The sequence below is a fragment of the Hemitrygon akajei genome, chromosome 12 (genome assembly GCF_048418815.1).
Source record: "Hemitrygon akajei chromosome 12, sHemAka1.3, whole genome shotgun sequence".
In the NCBI taxonomy this organism is placed as follows: domain Eukaryota; kingdom Metazoa; phylum Chordata; class Chondrichthyes; order Myliobatiformes; family Dasyatidae; genus Hemitrygon; species Hemitrygon akajei.
Genome location: NC_133135.1, coordinates 77,430,893 through 77,458,038, shown reverse-complemented (window position 1 = coordinate 77,458,038; position 27,146 = coordinate 77,430,893). Strand labels below are relative to the sequence as shown.

The window sequence follows — 27,146 nt, the reverse complement described above, 5'->3', positions numbered from 1 at the left end:
ATTCTTTCAAAAAATTGAATAGGAAAGCCCCAAGTTTTGTTCACGTATCCACAAATATTTCAAGCTGAATCAGTAGCTTCTTACCTATGTCAATGTGGGTTGTAGTGTCTATATTCATAGTTGGGGTGGTGCCCGAATTGTTGTACATTGCAGTGTCTGCAAAACAAAAGTGATTGTCCCACTATGAAACATACTTCAGGTTGTATTATCAATCATTTTATTTGAAATGAATGCAAGACCAGCAGCCAAGCTCGAGCTCTTAGTAGACAGAGATAAGTTTGCCACATAGATTTCAATTGGGAAGTGATTGCCTCAAGCGGTGTTGGAGCAGTCATATCATCAGGCTTGATTGAAGAGGCAGCATTCAGTATGAATTGAAGTTTTGTCTGAGACCAGCTTGTCAAGCTTGACAGCCCAAGTGCCCCCACTTTTGGGCTTCCCATTCTATGGCAACACACATAAAATACGGAGGAATTCAGCAGATCAGGCAGCATCTATAGGAAGGAAGGAGAGAGGGGGGGAGGGGGGAGAGAGAGAGAGAGAATGTGTGTGTGTGTGTGTGTGTGTGTGTGTGTGTGTGTGTGTGTGTGTGTGTGTGTGTGTGTGTGTGTGTGTGTGTGTGTGTGTGTGTGTGTGTGTGTGTGTGTGTGTGTGTGTGTAGAGATATATATATTTATTTATTTGATAATCTGACAGGAGCAAAGGATGTTTGGAATGGCAAGGGTGGAGCACTTTTAGAGGTGTGTGAGACAGGTGGCAGAGGAGTGCCAGGGGCAGGGTGGCACCGATGCAGTCACGCCTAGCCCTGACACACCAGGCAAGATCATTTGATTCCAAACAATTGGTTTATTGATCTTTATAGAATGCTCCTCTGGTACTTCCCGCTCCATCCTCTCTCTTCCCCCTTTTCCAACCAATCTTCCTCTCTCCCTGCCCTCTTCTCACTATTAGTCCACAATAGAGACCTATATCAGAATCAGATTTATCATCACTCTTATGTCATGATTTTTTTTTTGCAGCAATAGCAGTACAGTGCAATCCATAAAATATTACAGTACGGTAAAGCAAGGTAAACAGTAACAAAAACAGAGACCAAGAAAATCACTTGGCAATACCTGACTGGAATGAAATTTCACTGAACATCATCCATGTATCAGCAAAGTAGAACTGACACATGATGGTATTTGCCATACGCTGTTGTAGTGGGACAGTAACAAATCGAGCACTTGGATTGACATCATCTAGGACCAGAACAGATGTGGCAGGGTTGGGCTCCCATTTTCCTGGTTCAGAGCGGAAGAAGCACTGGACTTCCCTGAATATCTTCACTGCCTTTGTGAACATATTATTGCAATGGACCTGCAATCAATAAAGGATAAAAATTGTAAGTTAAGCTTCTGCAACTGACACACTGATCTAACATACACACAGTATAACAAAAGACATCCTGGTATTCTTAACCAACATAAGTTCACCTGAAACCTTGTCAGTTATTCATGTCACAACAAACCTTTCTGATAGAATATCTTCTTGCATGTTGTGATCTGACTCAGTCATTTCCAGACTTGATATTTTAATTATATACTAATTCTGAATAATCCACAACACTTAATACTTTGCTGGTGACAGGATACAGATTTTCCGGACTACTGGATGTAATTGAACTATTCATATTGAAACTCTCCTAATTCACTTTATGTTACACAATAAGGTAACATCATTCGTAAGCCGAGTAAATTTCAATAGAGTATAGGAAACAGAACAGCTGTTAGAATTTGCATGGGAATACGGGCCTGATAAAATATGGGAATCAAAGCCTGGTGAAGCAGTTTATACAGAGGGTTATCTGTGTTTTACTGTAACCTGCTCTTGCTCTATTCGGAGGAAACCCTCTTAAGAATTAGTGGAGGACTGGAGCCTCAGAAGAATATATAGGCGACCCGCCCACATTATGGCTGCTTTGGTAATGGATATTCATAATGTTCACAAGTCTCTACCCAAAAAGTTGAGATATGGGATAAAGTTTGGACTCAAAGAATTTATTGAAAATAAAGTAAATTAATAAACACAAAACTTATTTTTTTTAAAAACTTGTGTTTTTGAGGAACGCACAGATGATGTGGCTTTGTGTTACAGAAAACTGCAATACAGATGGCTTTCTAGGAATGCAACCACACTTTCTGAGGGTCTTGACTGTAATCCTACCAAGATTATTATCTTACTATCCTGAGAGCCGATGCCAGGAAAGTTTTTTTTTAAATCCACTTTAATCCGAACACAGCTAATATTTTCAAAAAAAAAAAGCCTTCTTGGTTTTGGACCTGACAATCCATGCTGAGTAAATTAATGTCACTCACGTGCCTCTGGAGAAATGTTATCCTGAATTTCTTAGCAACACACACACAAACTGCAAGAGGAACCTGGATGAAGAACCTGATGAAGGATCTCAGCCCGAAACTGTTTTTTCATTTCCATTGATGCTGCCTGACCTGCTGAGTTCCTCCAGAATTTTATGTTGCTCTGCATTTCCAGCATCTGTAGAATCTCCTGGCTTCCTGAATTTCTTAAACAATTTTTAAAATTGTAATTTTGTTTGATGGAGGCTTATGATCAGGGGCCTTCTAACAAATAAGGTTTCCAGTAAATCAGAAGAACTTAAAGCTAAGGGATTCTCCCAAAGCCACTATTCAGTTTGTATTTAATCAAAAGATTGTCCCTTGTAGATACTAACAAAAACTTGATGGTGCTGGTAAAATGAAACTGGTGTGCAATATAGATTTTTCATTTACCGCTGGCCTTACACAGCATAACAAGATTTTACATAGAAAAACATTTCATTTTGTCCAGCAAATATGTTTTAGTCTATTTTGTCCATTTCCCAGAACTGCTGATGAAGAAAAATGTGCAGGAAACTGTTCATCCATGGGTTTAAGTATCTTATAAAAATTGATTTGTGCATGCCGTCAGAGTGCTCAGCCATTGCAGGAAATTGGCTGTAGCTCTACACACTGTCTATAGTGAAAATCATGCCCAATAAGGTATATGAAGCAAAATTAATGGTAATATTTCCAAATTGCCTGTCATAAGTGCAGTAGTAATGCTGGTTATCCTGGTAGACCACTTTCAATGATTTCAAATCATAAAGATTGGGATTTAGTGAAGATGAGTTCTAATGAACTATTATTATGTGACAAATGAAGTGATCTTTGTTTCTTAAATTAGGATCTGTTCCGCTTTCCATTCAGGAAGGTCATTTTTCATGGTTCAAGCTTGAATGCTATCAATGCAAATTGTGTTTAAACTGCAAAGTCAATGATTGGTAGCACCATATCTTTGCCCTTAAAACCTCTTATTTACATTGTTTAGCTTAACCAGTGCGTTGAACCCAAGGACTGCGTCTGTAGGGTACATTGACTTTTTCCCAAATTCAGGAATTATACTAGGAATTATACCTTTGTCTGCATCCATAAAGAGCAAGAAATATATATAATCATTTTAATTTTAGCTATTGAACCTCAAAAGGAAGTAACAATTTATTTAATTTGCAATACCAAACAGTACTTTAAAGAGAAGGCAAACATTAAGTTCATCGAGAAGAAAGGTCTACATAATATGTGTTACTTTAAAATCATTACAAGGACATGGAATCTTGGCTGGCCTCTCTTTCTTATTCATCCATTAACTTATCCAGATCTCTGCTGTCTGTATTCAACTCCCACTTATGCAATGTCTCGGTTTTAAACTTCTGGACCATTTTTGTATCCTTGTTTCCTTTACTTCTGTAATATTCTCCCTTCCTATATTTGGGTATCTCTAGCCTCTTGTTGATCCATGATTTTTATTGCAACACTATTGGCAGCTGTGCCTTAATCTTTCCCCTCTTTCTTCTTAATACATACCTAAACTTTGAAAGAGGTTTTGGTCATTAACCTTGTTCATTTATTTTGCTTTCTCTCAGATTGTGTTTGCTTATGCTTTAATGAATCTCCCTGGGAGAATTTATTACATTGTGTTATGCTAATGGAAATTTGTAGATTTGATTCTTTAAGCTCATTCTGAGGTGGATAAAGCTAACAATCAAACAGGCTAGAACACAGAATTAAATAAACAGCTGGATGGATAGAAGATCAGGTGGATGGATGGCTAGATCAACAGATGGACATGCAAAAGTTTTATCAATTATGGAGGAATTTGCACCTTCATTGCTGTGAAATTTCGGATACGGTCAAATTCAAATAATATTTCCACATAGCCATTTTCAAAACTGTCATTCCGCCATCCTAAGTAGTCGTATCCTGGCCATACATTATACACATGACTCTGTGTGAAATCATCCAAACCGCAGACACCATCTGTCATCTGACCGAGTCCTTCAGAAACCATCCTAAGGACAAAGATACATGAAGAAGGTTTGTTGGAAAGACAGAATGAACATGGCTTTAAAAATCTCCAATGAAGAACCATTACAATGAACTAAATTCCATGTGTGTGAAATAAGTACTTCGCACATATTAGCATCTTAAGTAGTTTGCATAAAGCAGAAGATTAATAAAAGGAATATTTATAATTCTCCCACAAAGGGAATTTAGAAATGTCTATGGCAGTTTTTATGATATTTATTGCACGACAAATTTGTAAATTTGCTAGTTTATAGCTGGATTTCCTAATACGCAAATGGATCGCGATATTCCTTTACCATTGCACATCTTAACATTCACAGGCATAGAGTCAGTGTCATTCTAGCTTTACCCCTTTGTACTATGTGCTCATATTGAACTTGTAACATGTTGAAAAGAGAAATGTAACTTGAATGTTTCTATCAATCAAGTCTGACCTTAGATTAGAGTGATGCATGGAGTTATACCCTGTTTTACTCTGAAGTTAATAAAAGTCTTAATACCCAATATCAGAACAGTGAAAGATGAAATTTCAAAACTGGTTTTACCAGTGCCAAAATTATACTATTGATGTACTTTGTATGCACTGTTAAAACCAGAAGGTTAATTAAATAGATTCATGAAACATGAGTAGCCAATTATTAAAGGACCATGCCATTACTATAACTTCCTTATTGATATTATGTTGAATTTCTGGTGTCAACGGATGTTCAACCAACTTCAAAATAGTAACATCTTAGTTAGGAAATGACCTTTGCCAAGTACTTTGACTCATTGTAGTGTTGAACAGATTGGATGGATGGAACCTTACTTCCAAAATTTCATTTAAAAGATAGGAAACTGAATAATTTTGGAGTCTCTTATTTAAATAATTTAAGGAGTTAATTCATCTTGCTGATGGGTATGCATATGCAGAATGCCTAATAACTCAAACTGTACCAAAGTAATGCATATGACCAATGTTTCAATAGATTGTAGAGGTTCAAGAAAGTATCTCACCGCTATATAATCAAACACAATTAAAGGCAGAGAATAAATGTTTGTCATGATGATCATGTCTATCTCCCCAAAATTTGAAAAAAAATTAAAAAATAACAAACATGGGACAATGTCTCAGAACATTTCACAGGAACAACAACTTTTGGCAACAAGGTTTTATCAAGAGAAATGATGGTCAGGAATATGGAATACTGGCAGCAGACTTTGCTGATAGAATGGATTGGAAGCTCACCAAAAGAGAACAAGAACATAATCAAACATAGATACCAAGCAAAATACATCAGAAGGGATGACTAAAGGCTGGATCAAAAGGATAAGGATAGGAGGATTAAATGAGGACAAAAGATAAAGAATTTTAGGGAGATCCAGAACCTTGGACCAAAGTGGCTTAAATCAACGTGGGCTGAAGGAGTGGAGGGTGCTTAGGAAGCTCGAGTGTGTTGAACACTGTGTTCTTCGAAGACAGAGAGACTGGAGGAGTCTTCCGAGATAAGGAAGACTGAACAAAAATAGTTGAGATTAATTACAATAAAATGACAGCATACTGTGAGGCAAAGCAAAATAATTGTGTGTATATGTATATATGTATTATTGAAGTTTTGAGTTTTAACTAATTCAATATGTTGTGATATTCCCCCTACCATCTCACCTCCCCCCGCCAAAAAAAAAAGACTGCACCACATGCTGGTAAAACAAAAAAAGTCAAAATGACCAAAATTCCTAAGTGGATTGAAGACAGGTAATGTAATCAATCTTCCAGCTTGGGATATCCCATTGCTTGAAAGAATACCCATTAGAATTAATAATCGATAAAATTTCATGAATGTATTGTGGATAGAGTAACCAGCTTCCAGGAAAACCAACCAGTGTGTTCATGTATCAATTAAATCCTCATATCTTGAGTTGTGCCTCATGTTTAGTGCTTCAGTTTTCTTACCAATTCTTTCTTCCTAACTGGAATCATGGCAGTTGATTTTTGCACTGTACCTGAAAATCTAGTAACCGTTGTTTGACTGCAGCATTTTAGTTTTGCTCTTTCATGGTAGTGTTAACATAATGAAAAGGTTTAACCATCAACTCCATAACAGTCTCATCTGCAGGCATGGTTTCAAACCCCACTTCTGAGACTTGGACACAAAACCGGCACTTCAGCCCAGTGGTAAAGTTGAGATTATACTATTGGAGATGCTGTCTTTCACATAACAAGTTATACCAGCTAGGTGCTTGTAAAAGATCCAATAACCTATTTTTTTTTTCAGACAACCTTTAGGGAATACTTTTGCTGTCCGAATTGCAAAGTATTTGGAATTATCTAAGATTGTGAGGGAAGCTATATAAATGCACATGCTGCATGAGAAAAAATTTCTTTACTGAAAGGGTTCAGTAAGACTAAAGGAAAAACATCATCTCTACTGAGGTATTACCATTAAAAGGAATAAGATTTAAAACTGCCCGGTCAAACCATTCAACGTGCGTATATATATCTTACAAAACTTGTTTCTACTTCCATTATCTGGAGAACATTCTGCACTTAATGGATTCCCCATGGGGTTCAGCATGGAAGCATGAAATTTTAACTGTTCTTTAGGGGTATTGCTGGGAAATCAGCTCAGGTAAAGTGCCAGCATAGATACGGTGCAGGAGCAGCTGCTCAGTTTAATGAAATACTGTAGAGACATTTGGCTGTGAGGGATTAATGCAAGTATTGGCTAATGATGCATGGCTAATTGCATGTAAACAAACTCAAAGTCAAAATCGGGTTTATTGTCATATGCACAGGTGCAATTTAAAACTTACTTGTCGCAGCATCACAGGCACATAGCATCAGGTAAGCAGAATTCACAAGAAAAACACAAGTATAAATTATGCACAAGAACACAACAGAGGAAAACAAGCATTTCTCATTCATTGTGCTTTTAAAACATTTTTTTTAAATTTTTGAGTTCTTCTTAACATCAGACTAATCTATGGGGCTGTTGCTTAGTTGGATGTTATAGGCTTTTTCCTGCAGCTTTTAGGGTGGGACATGTTCTTCCCTGCTTTAGAGACCCAAAACTGAAAAGACTGGAATCTGCTTCGTGTATGATTGGATTCTGCAGTACTGACTGATAATAGGAAATTGCTCTAAACAAAACTATAACAGAAAGTTAACACACTTGCATTAGGATCAAAGCTGCTGGAATATCAGTTCTGTTTTTTCTGTCATTTCATGCTAAAGGAGCATAAATTTCAATCAAAGGTAAAACTGAAAGAGTACAGCCATTGTCTTCAATATCCCCATTCTCTAACTATCAGCTTCATACCTTTTCCAAGCTACTGTCCAAATCTGAAGCAGAATGCTTGTAATCTGTCATATTTGACCTTAGGTAGACCTTTGAACCACAGTCCATGTCGTCATGATGCCAAGAGTGGGCACTTTTTACCTCAGTAATTCATAGAGTCAGCAAACTTGCTGCTGAAATCCACATCCATGCCTTCATTAACCCATGAGCTGATTATACTCATATACTCAAAGTTTCTTTGACCCTTTCACTGGTTCCTTAAGTTGTAGTGGATTGACCTAGATTTTGATCATCTGGCCCCACTTCTAGTGGTTTGGTGTCAGTTTTAGGTTGATAACTCTCCTGTCATATACAAACTGACGTGGGCATTAATATTTTACAAGAAAACTTCACTAAGGTTAACTCGAATCAATGCCCATTGTTAAATATTTTAAGAAGTGTGGGATAAAGACCAAGGAGCTGCTTATTGACTTCATTGGCGGAATCTGAAGTGGAGAGGGTCAGCAACTATAAATTCCTCAGTATTATCTTTTCAGATAAACTATTTTGGGCCCAGCATGCAAGTGCAATTACTCAGAAAACACAGCAGTGCCTCTCCTTCCTTAGAAGTTTGTTAAGGTTTAGCATGACATCTAAAACTTTCACAAACTTCCACAGAGGCATGGTGGAGAGTTTATTGATGGTTGCATCACAGCCTGTAAGGAAATCCTATGAATGGAATGGAACTTGAATGGAAAATCCGATGAGAATAGTGGATATGGCCCAGCCCATCATGGGTAAAGCCCTCCCCATCATTGAGGATATTTATATGGAGCACTGTAACAGGAAAGCAGCATCCATCAAGGTCCCCCCACCACCCAGGCCATGCTCTCTTCTCACTGCTGTCATCAGGAAGGTGGTACTGGAGCCTCAGGACTCACACTACCAGGTTCAGGAACAGCTATTACCCCTCAACCATCAGGCTCTTAAACCAGGGGGGGGATAACTTCTCTTACCCCATCACTGACCTATTCCCACAAACTAATGGAATCACTTTCAAGGACTCTTCATCTCACCTTCTTGATAATTATTGCTAATTTATTTATTTACCTCTTTCATATTTGCACATTATGTTGTCCTTTGCATATTAGTTGTTTGCCTGTCCTGTTGAGAACAGTCTTTCAACGATTCTATTGTGTTGGATTTACTGTGTATGCCCGCAAGAAAATGAATCTCAGTGTTGTATATGGTGCCATATACGTACTTTGACAATGAATTTACTTTGAACCTTGAACTTCGAACTTAATGTCAACTTATTGAGGGGTGTGGAGCACCTTACCTTGAACTGATTGCACCATCATAAACTGAGTCATTCAAATACACAGTAGGATTTTTGGATGAGAACATCTGGTGGCCTACTGGACAACTGTAAGAGACTAGACCATCTGTGCAAAGACATAAACAGGTCGCATCAGAGATACACCATCCACAGCTCAACTAATTTTAATAATCTTGCACATTTTACTTGAGATCTTCACTCCTTCCACACATTGGTACAGGGTTTGGTCTGGCACCATTTTAGAACCAGGTAGTTGCCGGACTCAAGCAGGGAATTTAAGAAACCATGTTAACCAGTGCCGAGTTCATCACTCTGATAGCAAAGCCAGTTTATACCCACTTGGGCTTGATGTCTGTTTTGTGGACATCAGAACAAGTTGAATCAGTACAGTTAGAGATGAATAAGTACCACTCAAGCCCACACTCTCTTTAATTCTACATCGATAGTCCCTGCTGAACCACCTGCTCCCCACCGGTTGTGATGCCCGACACTCGGTCACAAGAGGCTGACCCATATGGGGTTTGCCCACAATAAAGCAAACCCTGGCCACCACACCAGGCTGAACATAATGCTACTGTGTTCATCTTAGCACTCTAGACCTCAGTCTGGTTCACTGGTTAAACTCCTTTGTTCAAACTTTCACACACCTTAAATCTAAAGCAGTAGTAAAAGCATTTTGTTAATTGAGTAATCATAGCCAAATATATATTCTATTTGAAAGTCAATCAACTTTACTCCATCAAGTGGATTATTTTACATCCCAAAGTATTCAGGCCAGGAACCCACCAATATTGTTAACGAAGAGAGGTGCTTCTCCTCTGTAAGTGATTGATGTTTATCAATAAAACATGTAGTTTATTGGATTACAGGGAAAGCTCATCAAGGAACATGCCATTTTGATGAGTTCCGGTTTATATACTCGAGTCTCTTCCAACCCTGCTTTAGCTAATCATAAACCTTTCTGCCCTCTCACCTATCTAACTTCCTCTTAAAGATATGAATGCTCTACATCATCACTGTATGTAGTAACAAATTCCACATCCTAACCATAAGAAATAAGAAAATAAGAAAGCTTGCTGAAGTATTCTTTAAATTTAATAGCAATTTCTATTAGTTTATGTCCAGGTTGGACTTTCTTTTGAGCAAGAGATAAGTTTTCTGTGGTATCCTGTTTAATTCACTCACTGTTTTAAAGACCTCCATTAATTCACTCACAATGTTATCCTGAAAAGTCCAAACCAATTGTAGCTATCATAGTGAGAAGATCCTCTGTTCTAGAGGCTCCCAAACTTTTTTATGGCATGGATCCCCTACCATTAACTGCGAGGTCTGGACTCCAGATTGGGAAGTCTCTGCTCTAATCCTCGCTAACATTCCAAGTAACTCCAATATAAAGCTTTAATGAAGGGCCATCAACCTGAAATATTAACTCTGCTTTTCCCTCCACAGATGCTGCCTGACTTGCTGAGCGTCTCCAGCACTTATTACAGTTTTCCGGCATCTGCAGTTTATGCTTTTTCCAGGAGTAATCCATTGGATATGATTGTTCTGGGATAAGGAATACAATAACATGTCACACAAATGTGCCTGCTTCCTTTCTTTGTCAATGATCACATGATTGGTCTCTGAATTATAAAAGAAAAGACTAAATACTCATGTGATTGTGAGTCACACTATAACATTCCCTGCCAACCCACAATATTTCAGTAGCTTTAAGGTTTGTATCCAGAAGAAAGCCTGGCCTTTGTTTAAATCCCCAAAGAGGATGATAGATAAATTTGTTGACTATAGTTGGTCTGAATCTCGTTTCTGCAGTTTGCCGCATTGAATTTGTGCAACTTTTGTAACCCCCTAAAGACAGATTTCTAAATCTGAGCGCTGCAAAGGGCAACTGTTCTTCAGAGGCCAGCTGGAAGTCTGTTTTACTTATATAAAGAGTTACAGTTAGAAACAACATCATAAAATATATTTGACCATTTTCTCTTATGAGAAAAGTGAGAGACGAGATGAACTGTACATAATTTTTATTACTTAAATGGAAGCAGGTGAAAAGGAACAATGCATGTAAAATCAAATTTAAAAATTGTATTTCCAAACACCTTTTTTCATTGCACACAACCACTGACCAGATTTGTTAATGATGATCGATGTTTTGAAATTGTGTGGACAGTGTGGATTGTTTCACCCATTATATGTGCAGTGCTTTTCAATTCTTTTACAACACCACACAGCTGTTTAAAAAATTCTTCTCTCCCAATGTACATCCTTCACCTCTCCCACTCCAGTATACTCCATCTGTGTCCTGTCTCTTGTCCACCTGTACAGTTAGTCTGGCCAGTGCAAAGCCTTGTGACATCCCCTGAAATGAGTTAACCTGCAGAATCAGCTGGATTTAAATGTCTGCAGACCTCATTTTGTGGCAGAGGCAAAATAGGGCAAATTGAGATAGTTTTTGCACTCCTTTCCTCTGCTTCACTTCCCCGATAAAGCAATTGTGTTGACAGATATAGACAAAAACGTACATACTGATACACATGTATAGACTATTGTATTGAATATGTTAGCCATGATCCACTCAGTGGCTAGAGGGGAGGTAATCCAGTAATAACTGCTGTAGCCGAGGCAGAAATAAAGCCAGGTTGACAGCCAGGCTTCTCATGCACTTGATCCAAATCTTCCTTTAACATATTTATTTATTTAGCAATACAGTGCAGAACAGGCCATTCTGGACCAGCACCCCATCTATTTAATTCTAGCCTAATCACAGGACAAATTACAAAGGCCAGTTAACCTACGAACCACTACATCTTTGGACTGTGGGAGGAAAATGCAGCACTTGGAGGAAAGGCACACACAGAAAGAATATAGAAACTTTCTTACAGAGGGTGCTGGATTTGGACTCGGAACTCCAACACTCCGAGCTGTAATAGCGGTGCGCTAACTGCTACGCTACCATGGTCTTATTACCCAAATGGATTCAATCACTTACCTAACCATTCACATCCATAGAGCTCCACTCTCATACACACACTCATTGAGTGATCAGTAATTGGTATGAACCTGACAAATCTTGCTATCATTGGCGGGTCCAGATCCCTCAGAACAGGATCATATGGGTTTACATTTCCTTCGATTATCTGAAGAGGAAGAAGAAAACACAGGAGAATTAAATGCAATTGTGCTGCCTTCGTATACTTAGGCGACACTTCAACAAGCATTAGCCGTGGTCTTGACTCGGTGGAAGCATCCCTGTCTTGCAGTCAGAGGCTGGTGGGAAGTCTACTGTCACCCTACTCGAGAGTCTTTGGCTTGGGCTTTCCAGTGTGAGGTATGGGACAGGATAGGAGAAATGAACCAGGGAGCAATCTGAGGGTAAAGGAGATGTGAAGGGTGGGATACAATGCAGATCTTGAATTTTCTTTATACCCGATTGCTGACAATTCATAGCTGCCCCAGTCATTGATATTTACAGGCAGAATCCTGTCTGCCCTCTTCCACTTGTGTTTATTTGTGACATCGTGGATGTCATCTATTATTATAACAGGTTCATTATTTTAATTTCTCTATTTCTGCCATTACCCTAACTGAGAAACAATTTATGCTGTGAACAGTAACTACTTTGTGGACAATGACATCACAATAATGACAAGACTACCCGTGCGGTGCTGTTAAATATTGCTGAGCACACAGTGGACTCCTAGATCCTTTTCCCTTTCATCTTCTTTGAATCGTACATCAAAGTGAAACACAATAATTTCCAGTTCCTAGCCTGTAGATATCCAGATGCCTCCGCAGGAATGGATTGGGACCTCAACTGCCAATCCCTTCTGTCACACGATTCCCCCAGAAATGACCCCTGCTACACTGACTGTTTCTTCATATTGGTGCTGAAGGAAAATGAGCATTGGGTAGGCAGAAGAGCTGGACTCTTCAAGTGCTTCTGAGAACGGTACTAAAAGGGTAGGTACTCTCCAGAGATCAGACCGTTTCATTATTGGATAAGCACAGTACATGAAAAATCCTGGTGCACTCACCAGGTGGGGAGTACTGCATCACATTCCTGACTGGAGCCTTGCAGATTGCACGCAGGCTTCGGGAATTAGGAGGGGAGTTATTCTCCACAACATCTCTAGCCCCTGACCTGTAACAGGCATGTCTTTGGGAGTTGGAAGGAAATTATAGGTGCCTGAAGGAAACCTACATGGTCACAGGGAGACGGTGTGAATGCCACACATAGATATCACCCCAGGTCAGGATTGAACCTGGTGCGCTAGAGCTGTGAGATAGCAGCTCCTCCGGCTCAGCTTCAGCTAATGACCCAGCAGTAGTAGGTTTGTCATGAAGCTCACTGTCAGATGGCAAAAATGCAGCACGATAAACAATTTCAGAGATTTGTCCATATATAAAAATAAAGTCTTCCACAAAAATGGTGTGGTGGTGAGACCAGTCATAAATTGGGGGACCTCTTCGTCAAGCGCCTCTGCACCATCCACCACAAGTGGGACTTCCCAGAGGCCAAACTTTTCAATTCCATTTCCATTCCGACGTGTTGATCCATGGCCTCCTCCTATGCCAAGGCGAGGCCTCCCTCAGCCTTGTATTCCGTCTGGGTACCCTCCAACCAGATGACATAAATTTTGATTTCTCCTTCTGGTGAACAAATCTCACCCCCCCCCCCCCTCATTCCCCACTCTGACTTTCACTTCTCACCTGTCTATTACTTCCCCCTGGGTCCCCTCTTCCTTCCCTTTCTCTGATTGTCCACTCTCCTCTCCTATCGGATTCTTTCTTCTCCAGCCTTGACCTTTCCCACCCACCTGGCTTCACCTAAAAACCTTCCGGTGAGCCTCTTTCCCAGCCTCCACCTTTTTATCCTGGCATCTTCCCCCTTCCTTCTCAGTCCTGAAGAAGGGTCTTGGTCCAAAATTTCGACTGCTTACTCATGTTTATAGATGCTGCCTGACCTGCTGTGTACCTCCAGCATTTTGTGTGTGTTACCTTGGAATTCCAGCGTCTTTAGACATTGCCAGTTTTAAATAAATATAAGGATGCTTTCTTGGAGCAGCAGAGGCTGAGGGCAGATCCAATAGAAGTTTCTAAGATTATGAGGGATATATATATATTCAAGGGAGTTGTGCAGGGGAAGTTTTTGTTTTACACAGACACTTTTGGCTTCTGTAATATGATGCCAGTGGGAGTAATGGAGCAAATATGATTGAGCCGTTTAAGAGTTTCTGAGATTGGCACATGGATATGCAGATAATAGAGGGAGTGGTGTATTAGACTTTTACTTACTATGCAGTAGGGAGAGAGGAGAGCTAGTTTAATTAGTCTGGCACAACATGATGGGCCAAAGGGCTTGTTCCTGTGCTGTACAGTTCTATGTTTACTGTACTGAAGAGCATGACCATTTGTATAATCACAGCAGCAGCTAATCTAAACCAATCAACAACTAGATTGGATATTCTGTAGCTGGTGATCCCTTTCATTTGTGTAAATGCTGGGTTTCCTGCACTATTGCTTCCCATAAGACCATGAGTGAGGTTGAGAGAGAGTGCAGGAATTGGTGCATTGATCTCAAAGATGTCAAAGCTGCCAAAAGATTACTGCTGTGGACTGATCAACCACATATCATTCCTTCTCGATGTTAGCTGTGAAATGCAGCATTCAGTGAAATTTGGACACAGGTGTGCCCTTCCATCAGATGCAAATCAACAGCTCTCCGACTCACAAAGTGCATACTGCGGAGTTGAATTTATCTTGACATTACTCCAATTGCATGATACAAATGCAAGTGGGCACTGCAGAGCAATAACTTCAGCTGCTCACGTGACAATAATCAAATGCTACCTTTGGCAGGCCTTTAATCTAGAATTTACCTGTTTCCCCTCTCGATTTTTCCATGAATTCCATCGGTTTCCATCTCTGCTATAGTCAAGACGATACATCTGAGCAAATTCATTGCCGTGGCCTCCAGCGTGACGACCCTGAGTTCCCACCAGGGTAATAAAGTGCAGCTTTCGTAGGTCAACCTGAAGGAACTCCATGTCATCAGGATCTACAGGTCCTTGTGGACACCAGGCTCCATCCCCTCCTTCAAGGTCCAGTCTATGGAACAGTAAGGATGGTTTATTGATTGGTCTACAAACTGCAGAAAAGGATTACAAATCAATGATGCAAATGTCTATGAGGAGAGCGTGAAACAACAAGTGCAATTGGAAATAAGTCAGAAAACGTGTAGCTTGGGTGGATGAGTTGTTCTCCGATTTTGGCAATCCATTTGCAAACATTTCATCACCATGATGTCTCCTCATATGGATTGCGAAGATCGGAGCACAACTCAACACAACCAGTGAGGGTAATGTAATTGAATAATTTTTCCCACCCTTTCCATTATCAAGGCACTTGGAATCAGGGATAATGGGAAAGTATGGATAAGCTGGACAAGTATCTTTTTCTAAACTGTTGGGTTCTAACTTGGAAATTCTTTGACATGTACTTTCTGCCTGATGCACAGAAAAGATCAATTACAATGAAATTCATTTCTGTTTTGTTTTACTCCATCTTGTCACGTTAATGAGGTTTTTCAGTTCCCTCCCTCTCTCCTTACTGCATAGATCAAAGAGCTTGTTTCTGCATTACACTACAATCCTTTTTATCTATTTTGTTTGACATTAGTTTTGTTCTTTCCTTCTCTTTGATAAAACCACCAAGTTGGTAGTAAACCCAGAGACTTAAAAGCAAAGTCTTCATGTGCAAGCCTCACCCCATATGAGCCATGACCTTGAGCAAATATCAGAACATCCCCTCACCTGCCATGCTTGGCCGCTGTAGAGTCATACCACTGGCTGGAAGCTGTGATATCTTCATCATGGATTTGCCCACCTGACATTCCCAGAGGGTAGCGGCACACAGCTGGAGAAGACAAAGAGGTCAGCGGTTTGGCAAAGCACACTACTATCTACGGTAATCCATTTATAGGAATATTCAATCATGTCACTGGGTGAACTAACTTAAATCAGGCGGCCAATGCCATACTTAAGTTTGCTGACGACACTACTGTTGCTGGCTGAGTCAAATTTAGTGACAAATTATTATATAGGAGAGAGATTGAAAATCTGGCTGAGTGGTTCCACAACAACCACCTCTCACTTAATGTCAGCAAAACCTAGAGCTGATTATTGACTACAGGAGGAGGAAACCCAAGGTCCATGAGGCAGTCCTCAGAGGGTCAGCTACTTCAAATTGCTCGGCGCTATCATTTCAGAGGATCTGTCCTGGGCCCAGCATCATGCAACTGCCATTACAGGGCAGGCACACCAAAGCCTCGACTTTCTTAGAGGTTTGTGAAGATTCAGCATGCCATCTAAAACTTTGACAAACTTCTAAATGTAACACCTGTGTAGCACCCGTCTTATCATGTGTGACGTCACCGCACTCTGAGAAAATCAAATTACACAGTACTACACTAGGTGCTAGTGGGCCATCAGAATATTCTAGGAATCAGGAGGCAGTGAATAGAAACCACATACTTCTGGAGATAAGTTTTGTTTATAAGAAAAAAAAACCAATATGTATAAAATACTCATATGAGCAAGAACAATTCAAAATTCCAATATTCTGTTTAGGTTCCAAATCTTAGATATCAAACCACAACAAATTCCCTGTTAATTAGAATCAGAGAGATTCCTTTATTACTCTAATCTCTCCAACAAATTAAATCTAGCGTTATTCCCTATTTGAAAGTTTACAGACTAAACTTTCCTTTTTACTTATTCCTAGCTAGTTAGAAAACCAAATATAATTCCTATTCTTAAGTATTATAGTTAACTTCAGTTTCAGTTCCAGGCAGTATATCTACAAGTTTAAATTTAAATTCAAAAATAATATATACAGTTTAACTCCCTTCACGGCAATTCTCCAACATCACAACTTTTAAACAAAGTAAACCTCATTCAGTAACTTATCAAAGCCTTTGCAAAAATAATCAGTTCTTGCAGAAAATCAAATTCAGATTCTTCAAATGAAAATAAACTTGTACATCCAACCGTATTGAATCCTCTGTGTCTTTACACATTTTGTTCCCACGCTAGTTCATAATCTTGGGTGGCTCACCATCTTGTTTCTTGGTTCATTGGATGAAATAGTTGATCATCCACAGAAAGTCAATTCAGAAACTTTTACAAAAACTTGACCAAATGTCTTGGTATGATCTTACAGAACAAATTCCCAACTACACGGTAGGGATTTTGGACACTGGTCTCTGCTGATATTCTCTTGCTAAAGCTACTGCATGTTATAGCTATAGCTTCAATAAATCTTTTATTGCTATTGTCTCTCTTCCAGGGGTTTCACCCTGAGGTTTTCAAGTTAGTAGGGTAAAGATACTAATTCCACTCTTAACAGTTCACGTCTTCAACTCCTAATCATTGTTTTGTTTTTCTTTGTCTGTGTCTGTATCAGTCACACCTCTCTCACGCATAGCATTTTTTTTCAAATTCTCTTTTTTAAAAAAAAAAAATCGGTAAACCTCATTTTCATCTCTACGCAGGTAGAACTTTCTAACATTATGTACTTGGGTTTAATTACATAAAGGTGCAGAGTGGAGAGTAGACCAAGTTGTTTCATCCTGGCCTGGTATGGAAAGTACAATGCCCTTGAATGGAAAAGCATACAAAAAGAAATGGATGCAGGCTAGGCCATCATGGGTAAAGCCTCCCACCCCGATCATTGAGCACACTTACATGGAGCGCTGTCACAGAAAAGCAGCATCCATTTTCAGGGACCCCCTCATCCAGGCTATGCTCTCTTTTCGCTGCTGCCATCAGGAGGGTGGTACGGGAGCAATGTTCCCTAAGGAGGCACACATCTTTTGCTACTACGCACAAAGGAACTTGCCACCCTCTATCTCATTAGCATGTTAAGTGTATTTCACAATCGTACACAATCACATTTCCTTTTCTGGTTTCTGATGCGGATGGTGTTGACAATGTAGCATTTGCGATGATTTATCTTCAGATTTTAGAACTGGCTTATTTATACTGATTTTATTGAAGAAATTATTGATGCACTGTGTCAAATTACAAAGCGGCAAAGGGCACAAAGCACAAAAGGACTGCTAGTTCATTTAAAGTGGAATGGTTTATTATCCTTAGAATAGCTTCAGGTTCACTTCCACTTAAAAATTCAGGATGCACATGTTATTGTCACTGGGAAAATATTGTTCAGCACAAGATTTTTCCACACACTGGTCATAACAAAATAGAGGGAACATTGTACAGAAGCCTCAGATCCTACACCAGCAGGTTCAGGAACAGTGATTACCACTCAACCGTCAGGCTCTTGCACTAGAGGGGATGACTTCACTCATCCCAACACTGAACGAGTTCTTCAACCTATGAATTCACCTTCAATGACTTACAACTCGTGTTCTCAGTATTTATTGCTTATTTATTTAGTATTATTTTTTCCTCTTTTTGTATTTGCCCAGTTTATTGTCTTTTTGCACACTGGTTGTTTGCCCATCTTTGTTGTGTGTAGTTTTTCATTGATCCTATTGTTTCTTTGAATTTATTATGAACGCCTACAAGAAAATGAATCTCTGGGTTGTATATGGTGACATGTGTACTTTGATAATAAATTTACTTTCATCTTTGAACTGTGAGAAAGTTGTAAATATCAATCTTACACGAGGCCGAACAGTTGTCTCCAATTGATAGTGTAAAACTCAGGGTGTGGGATTAGGTTGAGTTATATTGGATCAAAATTCAGCCTTGTTACTTTCTCATAATGCTGACGGTCAAAAAGTTAATAAGCTGTACAAGGTGTCTGACTTTCTCTCAGCTGATTACTCATGAGGAGTTCAATAACCCATTGCCTGCATGGCTCATTTTTCCTCTGCACAGAGCAAAGGTTTAACCTGTTAACATCCGACAATACCTCTGTCAGTACTTTTTTTGAAATGAACTAAGGATCATAAAGAATGTTTTATTTGTGAAACATAACTTCAGGCATTTAACAATGCTGGTGGCGCTTATGGATAAAAATGCCGGCAAAAGAGAGTGCTGTAAGCACGGTTCTTCAGTACTGCAAGGGAGATGGGCGAACAGTGAGTACTTGGTCAAATGTTTTCACATAGAAGTGTTTAGTCCACTATCTATCAGGACTTCAGTATTTCAGTGACAGTGGGAAGGTCTGTCAGCAGGTGGTTCGAGAGCAACAGTTCCCAATCTGGGGTTAACAAACCCCTTGGTTAATGGTAGGGGCCCATGGTATAGAAAAGGTGGAACTCCATTTCCAGAGTAATATCAGGTTGTTACATAATGGCAGAAGGCTGCATGATGAGTGGAATATTTTTCTCACTTGTAAACCCACAATGGCTATTGAATAGACTTAACACTTCGATACTGAATTTTATACAATATAAACATTGCCTCTGTGATGAAAGTTATTGAAGGACCCAAAATGTTGTAATACATTTTAAAAGCCTGCAATGATGTTTCCCCATATAAAATCAATGAACATAATCATTTAGATATAATTCTCCATCAAGTTTTATTATCTTTATGGAGATAGAGGTAAAGAGGAATTTTTTTTTTTAAAACACAGAAAGATAGAAAACCTACAGCACAATACAGGCCCTTTGGCCCACAAAGCTGTGCCGAACATGTCCCTACCTTAGAAATTACCTAGGGTTACTCATAGCCCTCTATTTTTCTCAGATTCATATACCTGTCCAGGAGTCGCTTAAAAACACTATTGTATCCGCCTCCACCACCGTTGCCGGCAACCCATTCCACGCACTCATGACTGTGTAAATGACTTACGCCTGACATCTCCTCTGTACCTACTTCCAAGCACCTTAAAACTGTGCTCTCTCATGCCAGCCATTTCAGCCCCGGGAAAAAGCCTTTGTCTATCCACACAATCAATGCCTCTCATCATCTTATACACCTCTATCAGGTCACATCTCATCCTCCTTCGCTCCAAGGAGAAAAGGCCAAGTTCACTCAGCCTACTCTCATAAGGTATGCTCCCAACCCAGGCAAATCCTTGCGAATCTCCTCTGCACCCTTTCTATGGTTTTCACGTCCTTCCTATATTGAGCCGACCAGAACTGAGTACAGTACTCCAAGTGGGGTCTGACCAGGGTCTATATAGCTGCAACATTACCTCTCAGCGCCTAAACTCAATCCTATGATTGATGAAGGCCAATACACCGTATGCTTTCTCAACCACAGAGTCAACCTGCGTAGCAGCTTTGAGTGTCCTATGAACTCAGACCCTAAGATCCCTCTGATCCTTCACACTGGCAAGAGCCTTACCATTAATACTATATCCTGTCATCATATTTGACCTACCAAAATGAACCACCTTACACTTATCTGGGATGAACTGCATCTGCTACTTCTCAGCCCAGTTTTGCATCCTATCAATGTCCCGCTGTAACCTCTGACAGCCCTCCACACTATCCACAACACCTGCAACCTTTGTGTCATCAACAAATTTACGAACCCATCCCTCCGTTTCTTCATCCAGGTCATTTATAAAAATCATGAAGAGTAGGGGTCCCAGAACAGATCCCTGCAGAACACCACTGGTCGCCAACCTCCATGCAGATTACGAACCATCTACAACCACCCTTTGCCTTCTGTGGGCAAGTCAATCCTGGATCCACAAAGCAAGGTCTCCTTGGATCCCATGCCTCCTTACTTTCTGAAGAAGCCTTGCATGAGGAACCTTATCAAATGCCTTACTGAAATCCATATACACCACATCCACTGCTCTACCTTCATCAATGTGCTTAATCACATCCTCAAAGAGTTCAATCGGGCTCGTAAGGCATGACCTGCTCTTGACAAAGCCATGCTCACTATCCCTAATCTGATTATCTGTCTCCAAATGTTCATAAGTTCTGTCTCTCAGGATATTCTCCAACAATGTGCCCACCACTGAAGTCTGACTCACTGGTCTATAATTTCCTGGGTTATCTCTTATCCCTTTCTTGAACAAGGGAACAACATTAGCAACCCTCCAATCCTCCTGTATTTCTACTGCCCCTATTGAAGATGCAAAGATCATTGCAAGAGGCTCAGCAATCTCCTCCCTCGCTTCCCACAGTAGCCTGAGGTACATCTCATTCAGTCCCGGTGACTTATCGAGCTTAATGCTTTTCAAAAGCTCCAGCACATCCTCTTTTTTAATGTCTATGGCTCAAGTGTTTCAGTCCACTGAAAGACATCCTTGCAATTGCCAAGGCCTTTTTCCCTGGTGAGTACTGAAGCAAAGTATTCATTTAGTACATCCGCTACCTCATCGACTCCATGCACACATTTCCACTATCGCACCGGATTGATCCTATTCTCTCATGGCTTATCCTCTTGCTCTTCACATACTTGTAGAATGGCTTTGGGTTTTCCTTAATCCTGTCCATCAAGGCTTTTTCATGGCCCCTGCTGGCTCTCTTAATTCCACTCTTAAGCTCCTTCCTAGCAACCTTGTGATTTTCTAGAGCTCTAATAGTACTTAGTTTCTTGAACCTTTCATAAGCTTTTCTTTTCTTCTTAACTAGATTTTCTACATTCTTTTTACACCATGGTTCTTTAACCCTACCACCCTTTCCCCACCTCAATGGAATATACCTATGGGAGATCCCTGAACATTTGCCACATTTCTGCCATGCATTTCCCCAAGAACATCTGCTCCCAATTTATGCTCTCAAGTTCCTGCCTAATAGCATCATATTTTCCCCTACCCCAATTAAATGCTTTCCCAAATTGTCTGCTCCTATTCTTCTCCAGTGCTATGGTAAAGGAGATAGAGTTGTGGTCACTACCTCCAAGATGCTCTCCAACCAAGAGATCTGACATCTGATCAGGTTCATATCAAGTCAGCCTCTCCTCTAGTTGGCTTATCTACATATTGCGTCAGGAAACTTTCCTGAACACACCTAACAAACTCCACCTCATCTAAACCCCTTGCTCTAAGGAGATACCAGTCAATGTGAGGAAAGTTAAAATCTCCCATCACAACAACCATTATTGCACCATTCCAGAATCTGCCTCCCTATCTGCTCCTTGATATCCATTACCATGGTGGAGTCTATTTAAAAAAAACACCCGGTAGAGTTATTGCCCTTTTCCTGTTTCTGACTTCCACCCACACTGACTCAGTAGACCATCCCTCCACACCCCCACCTCTTTTGCTTCCCTCTGTTCTTTTTGAAACATCTAACACCCGGCACACTCAGCAGCCATTCCTGCTCCTGAGACTCTGTAATGGCCACAACGTCATAGTTCCACATATTGATCCATGCTCTAAATTCATCTGCCTTATATATGATACTCCTTGCATTAAAATAAACACAAATGAAACCATCAGGCTGAGTGCATCTTTGCTCTAAAATCTGCCTACCCTTCCTCACAAACTCCCTGCAAACCATCTCTACTTGTGCTCCAACCTCCCCATCCTCTGCCTCTTCAGTTCCGTTCCCAGCCCCCTGCAAATCTAGTTTAAACCCTCCCCAAAAGCATTAGCAAACCTTTTCATACAGGTCACACCTGCCCCAGAAGAGGACCCAATGATCCAAATGCCTGCCCCCTGCTCCAGTCCTTCAACCACATCTCATCCTCTACCTCATTTTATTTTGTATACTCACTGTTGCGTGGCACAGGCAGCAATCCCAAAATTACTACCTTTGAGGTCCTGCTTCTCAGCTTCCTTCCTAACTCCCTGTAGTCTGTTTTCAGGACCTCCACTCTTTTTCTACCTATGTCATTGATACCAATATGTACCACGACCTCTGGCTGTTCACCCATCCCCATTTCAGGATACTGTGGACGTGCTCAGAAATATTATAAACTCTGGCACCTGGGAGACAAACTACAATCCTTGTTTCTTTTTCTTGTCCACAGAATCACCTATCTGTCCCTCTGACTATAGAGTCCTCTGTTACCGCTGCCCTCCTCTTCCGTTTCCTACCCTTCTGAGCCACAGGGCCAGAGATACGGCCACTGCTCCTTTCCTCAGGTAGGTCATCCCCCCCAACAGCACTCAAAATGGAGTACTTATTGTTAAGAGGGACAACCACCACTCCAGCAGCTCTCCACTACCTGACACCCTCCCTTCCCTCTTCTGATGGTCACCCACTTATTTGTCTCCTGTGGCCCCAGGGTGACTACCTGCCTGTGGCTTCTGTCTATCACCTCCTCACTCTCCCTAACAAGTTGAAGGCCATCGAGCTGCAACTCCAGTTCCCTAACTCGGTCTTTAAGGAGCAGCAGCTCGATGCCCCTGGTGCAGATGTGGCCAGCAGGGAGGCTAGAAGTCTCCCGGACGTCCCACATCTGACACCCAGAACAGAAAACTGGCCTCGCAGACATACCCACTATTCTAATGCACTGAGCCCTCCGAAACGCTCCTTTTTAAAACTCTTCTCCCTGACCTGTGTGAAGCTCTCTCTCTCTCTCTTTGAATCGATTGGTCCACCGCTAATGCCAAAGAGTAGGGAATCTGTGGAATGCTCTGCCACGGACTGCAATGGAGGCCGAGTCTGTGGGTATATTTAAGACAGAAGTTGATTGTTTCCTGATCAGTCAGGGCATCAAAGGATATGGCGAGAAGGCAGGTGTATGGGGTTGAGTGGGATCCAGGATCAGCCATGATGGAATAGCAGAGCAGACTCGATGGGCTGAATGGCCTAATTCTGCTCCTCTGTTTTATGGTATAAGTGCAGTGCTGTACTTCCAAATGAAAAAGATTCAATTTTTGATTTACATTTAGTTTATTTTCAGAAGAGAAATAGTGAGATAGGTTTGAATTTTATGCAACAATGACTGATTGATAGGAACATTAAAAAAATGGAGAAACATACAAAACGTGCAGCTGCAGACTCATTGTTAATTTCACAATGTTCACATCCTTATTCTTGGGAAAATTATAGGCTGGTGAGTCTGAGGCCAATTGTGGGTAGATTATTACAAGGTTTTCTAAGGGACAGGATATACAAGTATTTGGACAGACAGAGCCAGATTAGGGATAGTCAACATGACTGAGTGGTATATCGTGTCTAACCAATCTTCAGGAGCTTTTCCCAAGGAGGTTACCGGGAATGTTGATGAAGGAAAGAGAGTGGACATTGTCTACATGGACGTAAAGACCTTTAACAAAGCTCTGCTTGGGAGGCTGGTCCAGAAGGTTCGGTCTCTTGGCACTCAGGATGAAGTGGTCATCCTGGATTCAACATTGGCTCAGTGGGAGAAGCCAGAGAGTGGTGGCAGACAGTTGCCCCTCCGATGGCAATTCTGTGACTGATGGTGTGCTGCAGGCATCATGCTGGCTCCTTGTTATTTATCATCTGTTTTACTGATTTGGATAATAATGGGGTAAAACAGGATCAGCAAGTTTGCAGATGACACCAAGATTGGGGGCATAGTGGACAATGAGGAAGGTTGTTCAAATGGGCTGAAAAATGGCAGATGGAGTTTAGTGCAAGCAACTGAGGGGTTTTGCACTTTGGGAGGACAAATCAGGGTAGGACTTGTACAATGAACAGTAGGGCACTGGGGAATGCAGTAGAACAAAGGGATCTGGGAATACAGATCTGTAATTCCATTGAAGTGGCTTCACAGTTAGATTATGTTATAAAGAGAGCTTTTGGCACATTGGTCTTCATAAATTATTGAGTACAGGAATTGCAATGTTATGCTGAAGTTGTACAAAATATTGGTGAGGCCAAATTTGGAGAATTGTGCATCAAGCTGGTCACCTATCTACAGGAAAGATATCAATAAGGTTAAAAGAATGCAGAAAAAATTTACAAGGCTGTTGCTGTGACTTGAGGACCTGAGTTATAGGGAAAGGTTGAGCTTGAATAGATTGAGGACCTTATTTGCTGGAACATAGGAGAATGAGGGAGATTTGATAGAGGGCACTTCTTCATTCAGAAGATGGTGTGAGTGTGGTACGAGGTGCCAGTAGAAGTGATGGATGCAGGCTCAATTACAACATTTAGGAGAAGCTCGGGTAGCTACATGGATGGGAGGTGATTGGAAGACTATAGTCCAGGTGCAGGTCAATGAGACCTGGCAAAATAACAGTTCAGCATGGAGTAGATGGGCCAAAAGGCCTGTTTCTGTGCTGTAGTGCTCTGTGACACAATGTGATTATCTCACACAGTAGGGCAATTCTGTTCTCCACTGTAAAGCTCAATAAGAGAAGATGCTCATCTTGAACATTTGGTAGCTATTATTGCCTGCATCTAATTCTACACAGGCACTTATCTTTAAATGCTACCCTCAATACCAAATCATTTAGTCCACTTTCCAAACTTAATTCAAGTTCAACAGTTTCTTGAAAGGAGTGTTGGCTGCTGTAGAGAAACCATAGTTGACTTTTTTTTTAAAAAAGCATTGCTCCCTTGAATGAATGAGTGATATTGGCTAATTTAGTCCACACATTCTATATCTTTAAAAAGAAAAACAGAATTAAATATTGTAATTTATCCTGATAAATAAGAATATAATCAATAATCAGAATGTTACTGAAAAGCCAAAGAAGTTTGCTTCGCTGGTTTGAAGAAATACCAAACCTTAAAGCTCAGTACATTGATGACATCCTGCAGCAAACAGGACTGCCTTATTTGCCTGTTTACATCTAAGCAAAACAAGCTTTTTTTTAAACAAAACAAAAAATATTATAGTACGGAGATACTATGATTCAGAAGGAAAAGCTGGCAATTCAAAGACTTTTAGTTTCGCCCCAGTGTGGTTTGAGAGTGCAGGGAGGGATTTGGGGTGTGATTGGGACTAATGGCTACTGAAGTAAATCAGAATCTTTGGACGAACAAGCAGATTCAGAAGCTAGAGACATTACACAATCATTTTCATTACTCAGTTAGGTCCTAAGCTTCAGGGTGGACTCCATTCTAAATTTTAAGCCAACGCTGTAACTCAGCACCCACCCCCACAACTTGCCTTGCTGGTGTTAAGCATTAGATAGTTTTAGCCTGTCAGTGGCAGACTCTCAATCTGAAAGCATGTGTAGGTTTCACTGTGATGAAAGAGGACTTTCAGCTCTGATTGCAAAGAGTGGAAAAGTACTAGCCTCGATTCTGCACTGACTTTACAGTTGCCTGAGCCAATTCTTAGGCAGCGCTGTAAGCCTTGGCATCAGCATGAAAAAAGTAAAATGAATGGTCTGCTTGTTCCCCTAATATTTACTGTCTTACCACTGGCTCCAGCACGCATTACATTATCATCAGACTCAGCTAATGTCTATATTACAGTTCGAGCAGAGGGTCAGCTACACTTTCTGAGTAACAAAACCTTAGAATGTAAATACAGGAAAAGCAGCCTTGGAGATCTTGCTGCCTTCCCAAACAATGACAATTTGTTTTTCATTCAATATAAAATTTGACTTAATAACCATTTCTGTTTGGAACCTGAAGGCTGGCAAAGCTTCAGGAAGTGCCTTATCAGGATATGAATCAGCTGTTATGTATACATTTAGAAGGAATGCAAATGCCTCCATAGGTATGAAAAAGTGTTCAGCAAAGTAAATGTCGACCCTTTACTTGTGGAAACAGGAGAAATTTTAAGGGTTTCAGACCCATTGGCTGCCCTCACCTGGTTTAGCTGGCCTGTCGAAGCCGTTGCCCGGGGTGTGGCCCCTGTTGCATGCAAACAGCTATGAGGAGCCACAGGTGAGGGCCAGCTGGGTGTTGGTGGGGACCAATAGATGACAAGCCACTCCAAGGAGTGCGACAAGAGGATGAGAGGATGAAATGTTTAATATTAAAGAACATAGGTTTAAAGTGAGGGCGGGGGATTTTTAAAGGAGATTTAAGAGGCTCTTTTCAGTTTTCTCCCCACTAGGGATGTTGGTCCACTGCCAGGGGACGTGCTAGAAACAGCTAAAATAGTTATGTTTAAAGGGCATTTAGACAAACACATGAAAAGGTAAGCAATAGAACAGGAGTTCCCAACCTTTTTATGCCACGGAGCCTTACCATTAACTGAGGGATCCATGTCGGGAACCCCTGCAACTGAGGGATATAGACCAATGCAGAGATGGGATTGAATGGATTTTCATCATGGTCAGCATAGGTATTGTAGACCAAGGCACTTGCTCCTGTTCAATACCATGCTACAG

The 27,146-nt window shown here is 40.7% G+C and overlaps 1 protein-coding gene across 2 annotated transcripts in view; it reads right to left on the bottom strand.

Moving 5' to 3' along the window:
• Nucleotides 1-27,146, bottom strand: part of ddr2a (discoidin domain receptor tyrosine kinase 2a) — a 153,221-nt gene that overhangs the window by 19,084 nt on the left and 106,991 nt on the right. For both annotated transcript variants that reach the window (XM_073063541.1, XM_073063542.1), the window contains 7 exons: nt 15,809-15,911; nt 14,876-15,104; nt 11,986-12,133; nt 8,997-9,102; nt 4,198-4,384; nt 1,116-1,359; nt 85-156 (listed from right to left, as the gene is read on the bottom strand). In XM_073063541.1, coding sequence (XP_072919642.1) covers nt 85-156; nt 1,116-1,359; nt 4,198-4,384; nt 8,997-9,102; nt 11,986-12,133; nt 14,876-15,104; nt 15,809-15,911 — 1,089 coding nt within the window. The remainder of the gene's footprint in view (nt 1-84; nt 157-1,115; nt 1,360-4,197; nt 4,385-8,996; nt 9,103-11,985; nt 12,134-14,875; nt 15,105-15,808; nt 15,912-27,146) is intronic.